We start from the raw sequence: 16,921 nt of genomic DNA, 5'->3' as shown, positions 1-16,921 counted from the left end.
TCTTCCCCCTTTTACTCTTCGTTATAGAGGGACTATGAAAAAAATAATGCTTATCGTATTTAACCCCTGGTCACTCACCCGCTACTGCTTAACCCATAAGATGGCATTTCTGGCAAGACAAATTACTAAAGTCTTAATAGTATTTCAACTTTCCTTTTTGGTTGACTGAATTAGCAAAACGTGCCCTTGTGTTCATAAGAGACAATCTGCACATGGAAAAACAAATTTAAAATTTCTTACCTTGAAGCTTTACTGAGTTGGGTGACACCTCCTTAGGATAGGCTCATGTTCAGGAGAACCAACAAGATAATACCTTAGAATTTAAAAATCAAAAAAGCAGGAACTTCCCTGGTGGCGCAGTGGTTAATAATCCACCTGCCAGTGCAGGGGACATGGGTTCGAGCCCTGGTCTGGGATGATCCCACGTGCCGTGGAGCAACTAAGCCCGTGCGCCACAACTGAGTCTGCGCTCTAGAGCCCACGAGCCACAACTACTGAAGCCCGTGTGCCTAGAGTCCGTGCTCTGCAACAAGAGAAGCCACCGCAATGAGAAGCCGCAGCGAAGAGTAGCCCACGCTCGCCACAACTAGAGAAAGCCGGGGCACAGCGACGAAGACGAAGACCCAACGAAGCCAAAAATAAAATATTTTAAAAAACGCCAAAAAACTAAAAGGTAGAATTCATTTTTTAAAAATTGTAACTTATCAACCTTTAAGAGCGAGAAAGCTACCATGGATTACACCTTAAGTGACAGCTTCTATTTAATAACTAAAAAAGAATTTAAAATCACATGTTGCCAGCATCTATTTTTTTAAATGAATAAAATACTACATATCAAAACGTTGTCATGTTGAATTAATAATATTTGGGGTATACTGTGTTGAATAAAATCTATTGTTAAAATTAAAAAACTTTATTTGTATTTGAAGTGGCCAGCTTAATCTTTGCAAATCTCTTACATATTATAAGGCTGTTTAAAGGTTAGTATTCTTTTGCTAAAAACACAAGATTATAAAAGCATTTACATAATACAAACATACACAGAATGTATGAATTAAACTCAATCCTTGAATATATATATGTATATATATTTTTTGGCCACGTCACGCAGCTTGTGGGATCTTAGTTCCCTGATAAAGGATTGAACCCGGGCCACGGCAATGAAAGCGCCAAGCCCTAACCACTGGACCACCAGGGAACGCCCCCTGAACTACACATTTTAATCAGAGATTAAACTCTTGCATTTTAAATTTCAGGTCAAAGAAGAAGATTCACACATATTATACACAAGGACGATTTTAATCCTGCATTTTCCTGCAGTACCATCCACTGCTGGCTATATATGGACTGAAACTGCATTTGCCAAAGAACTGTGAACATTAAGAATCTTTACATGAAGTCACACGTGTTGATACAAGCACAAAGACATCTTCCAGCACCAAGAGAATACACACGTAACCACATACCAAATGGTTTTGATGGATAAATTTGCTTCATCAGGTAATTTTATTTAGCTAAATTCACAGTTAATGCAGAATTTCATTTTCTTAATTTACATCTTTATTATACAGTCTAAGATTTCAATTATTTAAAAACCCACTAATTCATTTGATTGCAATTTGCATGGCAATAAACAATGGGTTCTAACTTTCTTAAAGGTGTCTATAGCAATTTAAAATACCATGAGTCTTCAGTTTGTAGCACCTAACATAAGACCTTTATAAAAACAGATTTTAAATTCATTATGTACTCATTAAGATTCTCTGTCACTGTTTCTCTTGTAAGAAAAACACATTTTAACTGCTATTTTCCAGACTATATTGAGCAATGGTGTATATTATTTTCAAATGGTTAGGAGAATTTTACATAAGTTTATAGCCAGAAAAAGAACTCAGCCTCTCTGGATGCCTATCCACTCAAAACAATGATGAAAATAATGTATAAAATGGATTGGGGGGTCTGACCTCCTACTTAACATTATCAAACACCTTTCCAAGTATTCTTAGAAAATATCTTAAAATATCTGCAAATATTCTACCATATGACAAACCATTTCTTTAACCATTTCCCAATTGTTCATCTTTATCATTTGCAATTTTTTTATACTATGAGTAGCACTTTGATGAACACCTTCATCCACAGTTTTAAGCAAGACATTGTATCTTTAGGATAATGTCAAGAAGTGGCTCCAACAGTGCAGATGGTTTTAAGGCTTTTAATATACTTTACCAAATAATCTCCACAACAGCTTGATCAACTATTACCAACAATACGTTAATAGGCCCACAAAGTGAACTTGGTTGGTGACAATGAAGCAAATTCAACCACAGATCCATGAGATGCTCAAGCGTCTCAAAACTATCACACCAAAGAAGCAAGGAGAGTTATTACTGGTGATGAAGCCAAATTCAAATTCTTCAAAGTATCACTCAGCTTAACAACCAAAAAAAAAAATCATGATTTGATAAAATCATGATTATTTTAAAATAATCAACAGAAAAGCTTTCCACAGAAAGTCTAATTTTTCCAAAAATAAAAACTTAAAAAGAAAGAGAAAAGTCAGTACCAAATGACCAAAATTTTTTATTTGACTAAATTCTATTTCATGCATAAGCATGACAGTCTCTCCTGTTTATCAGACTTTGGCAACAACAAAAAAAAAACAAGCAGCCCTGTACAGAACAGTGAAAATGCCAAGGGTGAGGGTGGGCTACAGTTTTACTGTAGGATAAATATATATATATATATATATACACATATATATATATATATATATATATATTTTAAAAGGCCTCTCTCCCTTTGGCCATATCAACAATCAGTTCAGATCTTTAAATACAGACAAATTTTCAAAATCACTTCTTCACTTCTCCAAGATCTTCAATGCTATCATCATCCACCTGTAAAAATAAAAATAATTACATTTCATGAGTTGTGGTTATCAACTAACACGGAAAGAGCTTGCTTTAATAACTTATTTCTATAGATGCACATGTTCCAAATACTCACTTCTGGCCATTTTTCCTGAATGACATCAATTATGTCATCTGTAAAGTCTCCCTGAATGATGATTTCATCCTCCCCTGTTACTGAGGCACCACAGGAGAATTTCTGAGCAAAAAACCTTTGTGCTTCTTTAAGATCGATTTCTGTTATTTTAAAAAAAGAAATAGCAAGACTATAATTGGAATCATATGTCAAAGATATTTTTCCATCTTGAAATTTAATCTGCATTTTAAATTCATAAAACAGATTTTGTTAATGGATTTCATGTTCCTTTCAGAACAATTACAAACTACCCATAGGCAGTCATCTTAACAATTCAACTTATATTTTTAAGGTCAAATAAAGCCTCAGTACATAAAAATAAGATCATCCACACTATTCCTAACTCATACAGTAAGACCAAAATAAATCCAGGAACACATTAATTCCAACATTACATCTACACTTCCAAGTATATGAAGTTCTTTTGGTTATCCCTTTTTATAGAAGAAAACTTTACAGCAGAGAAACAAGCCTAATATTTATGATGTGGTCTAGTGACTGCTTTTCATTCCATGTTGTCAAATGAAGGAACCTAATCACCGTGGTTTCACTATTCATTCAAGTCTTCCAGGAACTGAAGGGGCTCTGAAGCAGGACATCCTGCCACTAACCACCTTCCCTCACCCTCTACTGTCATCCCAGAAGGGATAGGTCATTTTGCAACCATTTGGCTACCGAGACTGCAGGGAACAAGGAGCAGTGCTGGTAGACTTCACAGGGAAACCTATCTAGCCCTCCTCATTCTACATAAAACGTGCCCAGACAGAAAATTCTGGAAAGGAAAAAGTTAAACCAGTCCCCTGTGCAAAAGATTTTTAAGTTGCTTCAAAATCTGATTTTGAACCTATAGCTAGAAATGCAAAATCTCATTTTGTATCTTCTTAGCAAAAAACAGAACTGTAAAATTTTCATGATACTAGATTAAAAAGAGAGAGAATGAAATGAAGGAATGTAGTTCACACATTCTAAACACACTTAAGCTTGGACTCACCGAAAGTCGCAAGGCCACACACTCTTGTTACGTATTTCTTCTTCGCTCTGGGAATTTTGGCTATCGTAACCTTCTGTGGTACAGTCTTCTTTTTTTGTTTTATTTGACCCCTTCCACCTTTATTTATTAAGAAAGAGCTCAGGATTAGTTGTTCTGTTCTTATCATAAATAAAGAATACTGTCTCTAAATTTATTAATTTTCAAAAGGTATGAAATACTAATTTCTAAAGTTTCTTTTTCTAATACAAAATTAATCAACACACGCATGAGTATTCATTCAATCCATAGTTATTAAGTAGTATGTGCCATGCACTGCACTAAGGGCTGAGGACACAAAGATGAACAGAAGAAGAACATAGTCGCTGCCCTCCAGGGACTCTCAGTCTAGTGCAGGGAAACAAAAAGTTAAGTAAGTACAGCAACCTGATATATACTGTAATAGGATCCACGAATATGGCACTACCATAAGCTTTGCAGAGAGTGGCTAACTCTGCTTCCAGAGAACAGCACAAGTTTCCTAGAGGAAGAGGCATCTAAGTGCTTGCAGAATAAGAAATGGTCCATTTGAAGGGAGAAGGGCTGGGGAGATATAAAAAGGATATTCCAGGGAAGGGAAACAAGTACAGAGACAAGAAAGGGCATTATAGTTGAGAACTACACTTGTCTTTGTGTGTGTATGTGACAGGAAAGTAGGATTTACTGGTTGGCGTAAGGAGGGGACAATGGCGCTCAGGAACGCAGGGCCCGCCATCTGTCCAGGGGCCACGATTAGGGATCTATTTGACCCCACAGCCATCCGGGATGGGCCGGTTTTCTGCCACCATGTTTTCAAATTCACCCACATTAAACTTAGTAAATCCCCAATTCTTGGAGACGTGGATCTTCTGGCAGCCAGTGAACTTGAACTTGGCCCTGCATAAGGCCTCAATCACATACTCCTTGTTCTGCAACTTGGTGCGGATGGACATCACTTGGCCAATGTGGCCAAAGTGGACCCTGGCCACTGTGCCCTGGGGCTTTCCAAAGGCACCACGCGTATCTACCTGGAGCCTAGATTGGGGACAGCATGCCAGATGTGAATGTCCACTGGAAAGGGCCGTCTCCAAGATCCCTTAGGGCAACCCATACAGCAACAGGCTGCATACACTACCGAGGAGGCTACTGGTTGCAACCACTGCATACCTGGCCCCAACGGGGAAAAGAGCACAGTCGGCTTAATTGGCTGCAAATACACTTGTGTTGATGAAGGAAGCGTATGGATATGTGAGAAAGGAAGCCAGAAAAGCAAAGATTATATACCAGTAATTTAAGGAACAGCACAAGCTCTGTCATTTTATATTGCAAAGAGAAGCCAGTGAACAACTGACTATGCAGGAGTGAAATTACTGATTTACGTTTTGTCAAGGTCACCATGCAGTGTGGAGGGTGGGTCTGTGAAGAGCAATGGTAGAGGCCACTGATGAGGCTCCTACATTAGTTCAGGCAGAACTTAATCAACATCTCAACAAAGCAGTGGCAACAATAATGGCCACTAGGCACAGGATAAACAGGAAGGAGAAGAAATGACAGAATTTAGAACTGATTAAGAGGGTCAAAAAGAATGAATCTAAGATGGGTCTCAGGTTTCTGGCTCAGATGACTGGATAAACTGTGCTGTTAATAACCAAAATGAAGAAAACAAAAGATGCAGATTTGGGACTTAGTAAGTTTACTTTGGAAGTGCTGTGTTTGAAGTACCTGTGAGACCATATGCGCATTTCTAGTCTAGAGACGTGGGCCAGGACTAGAGATATAAATTTGGGTACTGTAAGCGTAGAGTGGTAGCAGAAGGATGTGGAGGAATCATCCAGGGAGGACATGCAGAATGAGAAGGTAAGTGGGCCCAGGACAGAATCCTGGGAAACACCAATTTTTAAGGGACACAAGGGAGAAGAGAAGTCTGCACAGAAGGCTGAGGAGCAGTGAAAGGAGAATGAGGGAGGAAGCACGACACTTCAAGAAGGGAGGGCTCAGATGAGATGCTCTTACCACTTAGCAATCACCTAGCTGTTCGTGACCCTTGTTAGAGGAGTTTCAGTGGCATGAAAGTCAGGTTAGGATGGACTGAGGAGCAAAGACTCAATGACCGAACTGAAAGGGGGATAGTAAGTCTAGTCTTATTAAGGAAGTCTGGCTAAGAAGGGAAGGGGGAGGAGAATAGGGCAAAGAAAGATATGAGCTCTTGGGGGAATTTTTTTTTTTTTTAATGCAAAGTCCTAAAATATATGTATAAGCTAATTTTAGTCACAAGGGAGAATTAATTCAGGAAGAAGAAACAGGTGGGGACACGATCCAGGGCACAAGGAATTCATTTTAGGAGAGGTAAACACGTATGCCTAACAGCTGTAAAAAGAAAAATTCAACTGAGCTGACAGAAGTAATGAGAGAATAAAATCTTTTTTAAGTGCCCTCACTCTAATTAAATAGAATACACAGGTATCTTAATAAGGTAACAAAGTTTTTAAGTCATAAACAAGCTGGCTGGATGCTTTTTATGTATGTATATGGCAAATGAAGCATATTTTCTTAGATCTAATTTACTGATAAAGCCCGATTCATACGAAATCCAGTCATCCTGAGAACATGATCCTGTATCCCTCTGTATGGTATTCACACAGAATTACAGTAACAGGTAGATGTTATTCACTTTGGGAATGCTTTCATTTCTTATTTCTTCAAGCAGAGGGAGGGTATGTTTGTGTAAATCAAATCATGGATTCAGGTCTCACCTCTCTTTTGTTTTTTCTTCTCTTCCTCTTCCCCTGCTGTTCCTTGACCCTCACTAATTCCAGCTTCTTGTTTGGGTGAATTTTCTAGATGTAAAAACAAAATCCAAAAGCATTAACATCACTTCATTACGTTAAAAAATTACCCTTGAGGAACCTCAAACACATATAAGGTATTTTACCAACAAATGAGTGTAACATTTATAAAGCAAGCAATTATACTGCTAGATGCCTATCAAGCCTAATTCTGAAGTCATTACGGTAAGTATATGGTGACGGAAGACAAAACAAAGTCTTTGATATGTGAAGATCACAATTTTTTAAGCCACATTAAAGGAGCACAGAACACTCAAGACTCCACAGGAATATTTAGCATCTAAGCGTACTAGTTCTGTTAACAGGAGGTCTGATCCTGAATATGAAGATATGTCCTAGGCAAGTCATGTTCAGGGCCCACCATGTAGACTGTTACATCAGATTTGAGGGTTCTTATCCAATCACGGACAGCGACTAAGTTGTCTCAGGGGCTGTGTCTCATGGAAACTATCTGAAAATCAAAGCAGCAAGTAGTGGGATAACACTGGGTATACGTGACAGGACTTTCCAGCCCAGGATTTCCCTTCTCCCTGCTACTGCCTTCATTTTTAACAATCTTCTAAGAGGCCGTCAATCTTAGCTAATTGAGGAAATCGGTTCCTCTGCAGTTTCCTTACCTCTGGCAACAGCAACTCCATTCTTCTAGTTGCTTCGGTCAAAAATTTAGCTGCTCCTTTTTCTCACATCCCACATTCAACACATCAGGAGACCCTGTCAGCTCTACCTTCAAAACATATCTAGAATCTGACCACTTTTCACGTCTCCACCGCTACCATTCTAGTCGTCATCATCCTGACCAGATGAGTGCAGGAGCCACCTATTTGGTCTCCCTGCTTTGCTGCCTAAGCCTCTCTTCAGTCTATTCTTAACATAACAGCCAGAGACACTGCTGAAACAGAAGTCAGACCATATCACCCTTCTGCTCAAACTGCTCCAATAGCTCATCTCACTCAGAGTGAAAGCTGAGACCTGGCGTTTAAGCCATGGTCCTTCACTACTTCTCAGACTTCATCTCCCACCCTTCTCCCTTTCCAGAAACAAAGACCTCCTTCCTATTTTTTAAATACGCTGTAAGCGGTGTTTGCCTCAGGGCCTTTGCACTGGCTGCACCATCTGCTTGGAATGTTGTTCTCCCAGATATCCAAAGGACACTCTCCCTCACTTATTTTAGGTCTTTGTTCAAATGCCATCTTTTCAGCAAAATCTTTCAGGGCTACTACCTAAAATTTCAAATTCCCTCCCCAACAATTCTTATCTCTCCATTCCCTGCTTATCCTAATTTAATGTACTTATTTCATTTGTCTTGTTTTACTTATTTTGTCTCTCCCTCTAGAATATAATTTCCAAAGAGTAGGTCTTTTGTTTACTGCTTTATTCTCAGCATCCAATAAGAGTGTATAGCATATAGTATGCTTACAATAAGTAATTTGTTGGACTTCCCTGGTGGCAGTGGTTAAGAATCCGCCTGCTTATGCAGGGGACACGGCTTCGAACCCTGGTCCAGGAAGATCCCACATGCTGCGGAGCAGCTAAGCCTGTGTGCCACAACTACTGAGCCTGCGCTCTACAGCCCGCGCGCCACAACTACTGAAGCCCGCGCGCCTAGAGCCCATGCTCCGCAACGAGAAGCCACTGCAATGAGAAGCCCATGAGCCACAACGAAGAGCAGCCCTGCTCACTACAACTAGAGAAAGCCTGTGTGCAGCAACAAAGACCCAACGCAGCCAAAAATAATAAAAAAAAAAGAAGTTGTTAAATGAATGAAAGAAAATATATGCCCCTAAATCATTTACTCTTCTTTATATAAGAAAGTTAATACTTTGACCTATCCTGTCTCAGAGATAAGACACAAGCAGTCTGTGATTTTTTTTTAAATTTTATTTATTTATTTTTGGTTGTGCTGGGTCTTAGTTGGGGCCGGTGGGCTCCTTAGTTGTGGCCAACAGGCTCCTTGGTTGTGGCATGCAAACTCTTAGTTGCAGCATGCATGTAAGATCTAGTTCCCTGACCAGGGATCAAACCCGAGTCTCCTGCACTGGGAGGTGAATTCTTACCACTGCACCACCAGAGAAGTCCCACAGTCCGTGATGTTATGTAAGGAATTTTAACCCAAGAACTTAAAACAGTTTTAAAGTTAATAGAACAGATATAATTCTGTAATATCCTACTAAACAAATGCACGTTGCATTTGTACGTTGCAAAGCCAAAGGTATACAGGCTTTGATGAAAGAGGAAAAAAAATGTTCATACCTACAGTAAGTTTTGCAAACTCATTTGGAAAATTCTTCTCTAACCATTGTCTACATTTAGCAACATCAGGCATATATTCACAGTACTGGAGGGGGAAAAAGAAGAAACTGAGTCACAACAGTACATTTTTAATCATTTTAATTAAAAATCATTCCCTGTGCTTGCTATATATAGAATCATAAAACCAAGTACTCCCACCTGACATCTTATCCACAGGAAATCTGTATTCAACCAGGAAATGTCCCATAAGAAATTAAAAATTAAAAGACACCTCCTCACTGTAGCAATTTATTTCCTCTCCAACAAACAGAAAGGCCATTAGAAAAAGGAGGAAACAGACAAAAACGAGCAGGTGTTTTTCTTGCTTTGGACACATAGGTGTCTCATTTTCATGACCTGCCCGCAGAACCTGACTTAGAAGCTTATCAACAGAAAGTCTTACACATAATTTATGCTTTCTCTTCTCTGTTTGGATGTTAAATTTTGGCTTTAAGGTTACTCTGGTTTTATTAGCTGACTATTCATGAGTTCCATGCAAAAATCCAAACTATGTATAGCCAAGTGCAAAAGACGCACACATATAACTCAAAGTCTAAAGAAAAATTTGTAGGACCACAAAAGTATTCTAAACCAAAGTTCTCTATAAAAGGTTGAAACTCAAAAAAAAAAAAAAAAGTTGAAACTCTGCCATCAAATAATAGAAAATGAAAAGTAAGAAGTTCCCAAGCTAGCTCTAAAATCAATGACCTCAAAAGCAGAAGTTAAAAAAGAAAAAAAGAATTTTAGAAGGACTTACCTCTGTTGGTAATGAACAGACTGGGATGGAGAGAAAAAAAGATTTGAAAATGTTAATAAATAAATAAATACACACGTACACACACGGCTCATAACAACTTTTATTTTTAATCTGACAAAATGCTTCATTTGTTTTTTCCTATAACTTTCCTGTACCACTTTTCAAATACACCCCGTCATGCACTTTTTTTTTTTTTGAGGTAAGTGGCACATGATTAATAGAAATATTATCTTAATTTTTTTTTTGGATGTAAAGAACAATGTCTCCTTCAGTTGGTAGAACATCAAACTATACTATCTGGCATGTCTTAAGGTTTTACCACAACAACCTCAATGGGTCTGAAACTAAGCTAGGATGGGAACAATTCCCCATACAACAAAGGCTGAATGGAGCTGGTTATTTCTTTTGATAACTTCACCAAAACAGCCGCTACTTTTTATTCATACCAACACACTTACAGACTTCAGTAGCACTTTTGCTACTATTTCTTTGCAATATATTTTTCCTTTTCTTTTTTCGTACTATGCTACATAAGACCATGACACTGTGAATTTCCTTCCTTAGAAGGAAGGTTGGTTCAATCCTGTCACTGTATAGCCTGCAAAGGCTAAAGGACTAGAAGAACTCAAAGGGTTTCCCAATTTTAACTAAAACTCTATTACTGGGTCAACTGCTTATTTTATTTTTATTTTTAAGGTGAGGAATGGAATAGTTCAGTGTGACAACACCTTGAGATTTGTGAGGGAGAGGAGGGGTGGTACACCGTTAATAATAACAGCACTTACCATATATTGGGCACATGCTAGGCACTTTGCTATGCTTTATATTATTATGTTCAATCATCACAACCTTATAAGGTAAGAACTACCATACGTGTATTATGAATGAGAGAAATGAGACTTAGAACAAGTAACTCATTTGTATCTGGTTAGAACAGGATTTGAACCCTGGTCTGTTTCTGAAGGTCATGCTCTTAACCGCTAAATTAGACCTCACAACATATAAAAGCAGTGCAGCTGTGTGCCAGCCCATCATCACTCTTTTACAGATGAAGCCGAAAAAAGGTTAAATAGCTTATCCAAGGCCAAAGGTGGCATAGGGCAGGAAAACTAGAATCTACCATCTCTATTTCAGTTTAGAGTTCTTTCTACTAAAGCTCTCCTGGTTAAACAGAAGCTCTCTAATCCTCACAGTTCAAGTTCAAATACTAGTAGGTACAGATATTAAGCCACACTTTCAGGATATAATTATAGGTTAAATACCATTACAGCAAATACTAAAACCATAACACTTAGTACACCATTTCAAATAATATTTGGTTCAGCAAAATTCTAATACGATGAAAAAAGTTGGACAAATATTCCAAATTCCACATTACTTGTTTTTACAGTCTATTTCCCTCCACAAATGATTTACTATTTGTAAACTGTCATTTTTCAAGGAAAAGACTGAGCAGTCACCAGCTTCACATCACTAACAGCGGAACAACCTGACATTATGTATCTGCTGACGTGATGAGATATGATGAACAAAGCCACATCATCCATGAGACCTTCTGCTATGGTCTGAATGTTTGTGTCCCCTCAAAATTCACATGTTGAAATCCTAACGCCCAATGTTATGATATTAGGAGATGGAGCCTTTGGGAGTAACATTTCATTTATTCTTCTCAACAGCCCTCTGAAGTAGGCTGTTATCCATTTTATGGATGAGGAAACTGACCAAGGTCACCAGTGAGTAAATGGCTAAACCAGGATTCAAACTCTGACTGAATTCATATTCTGAAGTCTCAATCCTGCAGACATATATCTCCCCGGAAATGACCCCATCCTACCTACCCTTGTTTCTCACTATACTTCAACCAGCATTCTGCTCCAATCAGCCCCTTCTTTTCCCTCTACCCCCTAACTTTTTCCTCGATCTTTAATATGAAGATACCATATTAAACCATGCCCCCATATTTTTCTTATAAATTCATCCACCTTTCCTTGCAAATTCTGCCCATTACCTAAGGCTTCTCACTTCCTCACTTTGCTTTCCCAGCTTCCCTCTGAACAAAGATCCCTCCCTTTCCTGAAACCCTAATTCATAGCTATGGTCAGTACCACTGAATTTAGCATTTAATACTCCCTAAGTGCTTCTCCTACAACTAGACCTTAAACTCTTTGAGGAAAAGGTAATCCTGTCTCCAACCTAGTGCCCGGAATATCAATACAAACTAGGGAGGGAAATAAAAATAAACTTTTCTCGAAAAGGTTAGGTACCTCTGATCAACACAAAGTATCACTGGGGTGGACTGCATACTTAGTGCAGTTGCTCAAAGCCATCTTAGGAGCGACATAAGCACTTGAACAGGATGGCTTTCATATACTGTATTTCATTAATTTTTTTTCATTTTTATAGGGATGCATTCCATAATTATGGCATGTCAACCTAACAATTTTTTTCTTTCTTAGTGGAACCTAAAATAATGGTGCATCTTATAACATATGGAGTCTTAGATTCGGTGAATTAGGGTACAAAGAACAATAGCTCCTAACTGTATCTGACAAACAAGGAGGAATAAACTAAACTAGTATACTTCCCTAATAATAGTAGTAATAGCACTTACTGTATTATGTTCTTATGTTAGCTGCTGAACCAGCTTTATAGGAATCATCTGACTTCAGATGTAATCATCGTTTTCATTCAGACCTTAAGAAACAGACCTCTCACCCTTAGTGAAATCAGGTTAACTTGCCCAAGGTCACACAGCTAAAATTAAGCAGGAGCAGCTGGTAATGCCCAAGGTAAGGATGCAAACCCTGGCCCATGACTCCAAAGGCAAACAATATAACCAAATGAGACGAATATCATAACACATCTCAATCAACCCTACAAAAAGCTCCCCTGCCTACTCTCTGGGATATTTTACACTCATTTTATTTTATCATCAAAGGTAGTCAATAAATGATGAGTTGATACAATTTTTTAACTCAGTGACATCACCTCTCCTGTAAGTACTGTAAGTACTTAAATTCCAGAAGAAATCCCTACCACACTCACAGAATGTAAGGTCCCTGGGCACAAAGACCTTTCCTGACTTATTCATTATTCAGTCCCCAGCATCTAAAACTCTGCTAGGCACATAGTAAGTGGCCAAAAATATTTACTAAAAAAAATAATATTTACTTGCCCTTTTACTTTACTGTCTTATGTCTTCAGATTTTTCTAAACCTTTCCAAGATGCTAGTAAAATTAGAGTATTTCCAGTTCACAAATATTTCTGGATTGAAAATGAGGAAAAACACTCAAAGGGAAAATAATCTTGATTTACATTTTATTAATCAAACCAAGAACACTTTCCAAGACTGTCCTGCTACCCATCACTCCAACCTCATAATCTTCCACTCGTTATTGACACCATTCCTATACTACACACTATACTAATAAAAAGGTGTTTATTTCTCCACAAAGCTTTTCCTTGCACAGCTGTTCACTTCATCCGGGATGCCTTTCCCCACTCCCTCAACCAATCCTTCTCATCCCTTAAGATTCAATATCTTCCAAGAAGCCCACCTTTAACAGCCAGACTAGCAAGTAACATTAGGCTGGAATAATCTATTTACACATCTCTATTCCAACTGGACTGTAAACTTCTCCAGGCCAAGTAACAAGACGCAAGTCACACAGGTTGGGAAAGGTCTGTTAATCCATGCCTCCTCTTCCCCAGCTCCCAATTAAACATTCACCAAATGACAAAGATGAAAAAACTACTAGGACCAAATGTGAAACCATTTATCACAATGCATAAAAATACAGTGAGTAAAAGCCATTTTCTGCCTTCCAACACTTGCCTCCGCAGTAAAGGACTCGAAGTGGGTAATCTGCATCTAACTTGGTATTGCTCCTCGGGTCTCCTCTGCAATCATGCCCACCGGATTCAGAAATGTCAGCAGCCATTTCAAAACCTGTAAGCAAGGAAGATAACACATCTTCACTATTTTGGACCAAGACACCCAGAGAAGCAGTGTTCAGGTGTAGTCCAGCCTCCTCCTACTAGAAATCCCCCCACCCCGAATCTGTTTCAATTCTTTGCTGAATGAGAGATACAAGCTGCATCAGGATTCATAAAATATGAGTAATTCTGGGCACACCATTTTCCAGGGCTACAGGGAAGCAAGTGACAACGGTGAGACTCACAGCAAATGGGCCATGACAACTAGGGGGAGGAGGGCACTAGTGGAAGAGAAAGCCATGGGGAAAAAGATGGGGAGGGTGAACTCGGTAGGGACAGGGCAAAAGGTCTGGGGCATGATCTGTAAAGGATGCAACAAACTGCAGCAACAGGGAAAGGCCACAAAGCAGCTGAAGAGGCTGGAAACGCCTACGAAGAAGGGGTGGGTCGCCGGAGGTGCCCGGAGGGCAGGGTGTGGGGTGGGCTAGAGTCCAAGGGAGGGACGCGTTAGAGTCACGGAAGGGAAGGGGAGTGGGAGGAGGCAGGGAGACCAGAGTCTGAGGAGAGAAAATGCAGGCAAAAGAACCAGGAAGGGGCAGAATGTAAGAGCACTGAGGCGACGACTAGGGCGACCAGGTGTGAGGGCGCGACCTGAGGCGAAGGGGCAACCCCGGGGACACCAGAGCGGCCCATGTGGGCGGGGGTGTGGAGACGCCTGGCCCGGCCCCCTTCCGCCGGGGAGCACCTCAGCTTCCCCCACGCTCTCTACGAGCTTCCCGGAAGCGTGAGAGGCACGAGGGGTCATTACCCAGGCGGTTGCACAGCCTCCGCCGCCTCCGCGCCCGCCACTACCGCCAGCTGAAACGACACATGCGACTCCTCTTCCCGGCCAGAGCCGCCCGAGAGCCCGTCTGCCAGCCGCGGTCCCGCGAGATAATAAACCTTTATCGCGAGATTCAGTCTCCGCGGAGCGGCTGTCGCGAGAAGCTCGAAGGCGGGGGCGGAGAAGAATTGGGGAGCATGCGCGTTCCGCTCAGGGGTGGAGCCAAGCAGCCTAGAGGCTGACAGCCAGTAGGCGGTGCTAGTTACCTACGGGAGAGAATGGGTGGTCCGTGGTCGGCGCCCGGAAGGGGACGCTGTTTAGAGAGCGGAGACATGCATCTAAATCAGCGGTGACTCATTATTTTGACTCGGAGAACGTGGCCCCCGGGGTCTGGGGTGCATCCTGGAGACTTGACTAACCTCCAGCCTATTGGATAAGTCTTTCCTTCACGGGGAGATTGCAGCTGGAAAAGGCGTTTGGTTTCATTTCAACACAGTACCCTACATTGGCGGAATTCTTTTTAAAAAGACAATATCAACGCAATTTACATTTTTCTCATCGCCCCACAGTCTCACCACCCTAACAACTGTTTTCACAGCTTCCTAGTGTTTATCGATCTTTACATGTGTTGTAAATTGGAATTAATCTCTCCATGTGAGTGTTGACTAAAAAACTATGCACAACCTAAAAGTTGAGATTTATGTTTTATTCGGCAGGAATTTTTAGGACTTCAAGCCCGGGAGGCATCATCTCAAGTAACCCTGAGAGAACTGCTGCAAGGAGGAAAGGGGGCAAGCCAGCATATATAGGAGTTTTACAACCAAGGGCAGGTAGTCTGAACATCAGAAGATTATTGTTAATTAAAGAAAACCAGATGTGTCAAGTTTAGGAATTTAGCGCTTTTCTCTGTATGGGAAGATGCAAGAGTCTGGGCTCACTGAAATCATTCCTTTGATATGCACCTCAGCTATCTGGGGCCAGTATCCTGTGTTTTCACATCCTGAGTTTCCTCAGGGCTCACCTAGGGAGTGGCTGCAGTCTGATGGCCGCTAGACAGCAGGTAGGCAGGTGTTCTTTTGCTTCCTGAGTTCCCTCAGGGTTCACCAGCTCACCGTCTGGTGGTGGCTGCAATCGCTGATGACTGTGACAGCCTTTGTTTAAATATTCCATTTATCAAAGACTAAAGAGAAGAGGCCACAGTCTCCGGTGCAGATTATGCCGGATGGCTTCGTGTGCAGTTTTGAGCAGAAAATTTAAGGGTGGTAGTGGTGGTGGCAGAGAAGTTTGCAAAGAAAGGAGGGGAATGAGGCAGATATGAGTGGAGGATAAAGCAAAATAGAAAAGAACAACCTCCACCACCTACAAAGCTCTTTTTGGTCACCGTTTCCCTAACTCTCATAGCTCTACAAGTGTTGTAGTGTTATTCCCATTTCACAAATGGGATTCAGGCTGAGGATGGATATGAAGGGTTTTTCCCAAAATGAAACAACTAAATGGAAGCAAAACTAAGACACACCATGTGTGAAAACCTGATGATAAATGGAATATTGCCTGTCACATCAGTAAAGAAAGGCTGTCACAGTCATCAGCGATTGCAGCCACCACCAGACGGTGAGCTGGTGAACCCTGAGGGAACTCAGGAAGCAAAAGAACACCTGCCTACCTGCTGTCTAGCGGCCATCAGACTGCAGCCACTCCCTAGGTGAGCCCTGAGGAAACTCAGGATGTGAAAACACAGGATACTGGCCCCAGATAGCTGAGGTGCATATCAAAGGAATGATTTCAGTGAGCCCAGACTCTTGCATCTTCCCATACAGAGAAAAGCGCTAAATTCCTAAACTTGACACATCTGGTTTTCTTTAATTAACAATAATCTTTTCATGTTCAGACTACCTGCCCTTTGTTACAAAACTTCTGTATAACCTGGCTCCCCCCCTTACCTTCTTGAGCAGTTTCTCAGAGCTCTCTGAAACGCTGTCTCCCGGGCTAAAGTCCCCATTTTGCCCCAAATAAAACTTAACTTGCAACTCTCATGTCGTGCATTTTTTTAAGTCAACATCTTTCTTAAGTAGAAGAGGGGGTTTCCCCCCTCTCACAAAAGAGAGTCAATTCTAAATGACATTCGTGAAAGAAGATCTTCCAGAGCCTATCTGATTCCAGTAATAATATCTCCCATTTATTGATACTCACCTCCCACTATGTGTCAAGAGCCTGC

At 40.5% G+C, this 16,921-nt stretch overlaps 1 protein-coding gene and 1 non-coding gene across 2 annotated transcripts; both read right to left on the bottom strand.

Moving 5' to 3' along the window:
• Positions 1-1,297: 1,297 nt before the first annotated feature.
• DENR (density regulated re-initiation and release factor) lies at positions 1,298-14,804 on the bottom strand. The gene is made up of 8 exons (XM_029232875.1): positions 14,692-14,804; positions 13,783-13,896; positions 9,947-9,966; positions 9,151-9,235; positions 6,808-6,891; positions 4,040-4,156; positions 3,010-3,149; positions 1,298-2,900 (listed from the first exon to the last, which is right to left on the bottom strand). The coding sequence occupies exons 2-8, from the start codon at positions 13,886-13,888 to the stop codon at positions 2,856-2,858; spliced, it is 597 nt and encodes a 198-aa protein (XP_029088708.1). The 5' UTR covers positions 13,889-13,896; positions 14,692-14,804; the 3' UTR covers positions 1,298-2,855.
• On the bottom strand, positions 5,134-5,267 carry LOC114902480. Its single transcript, XR_003795509.1, has one exon. It is a non-coding gene; the product is annotated as a small nucleolar RNA SNORA70 (small nucleolar RNA).
• Positions 14,805-16,921: the final 2,117 nt, after the last annotated feature.

The sequence above is a fragment of the Monodon monoceros genome, unplaced genomic scaffold, assembly GCF_005190385.1.
Source record: "Monodon monoceros isolate NGI ecotype Baffin Bay Population unplaced genomic scaffold, NGI_Narwhal_1 Super_Scaffold_1, whole genome shotgun sequence".
Classification (NCBI taxonomy): Eukaryota; Metazoa; Chordata; class Mammalia; order Artiodactyla; family Monodontidae; genus Monodon; species Monodon monoceros.
This window is presented reverse-complemented; position numbering and strand designations above follow the sequence as displayed.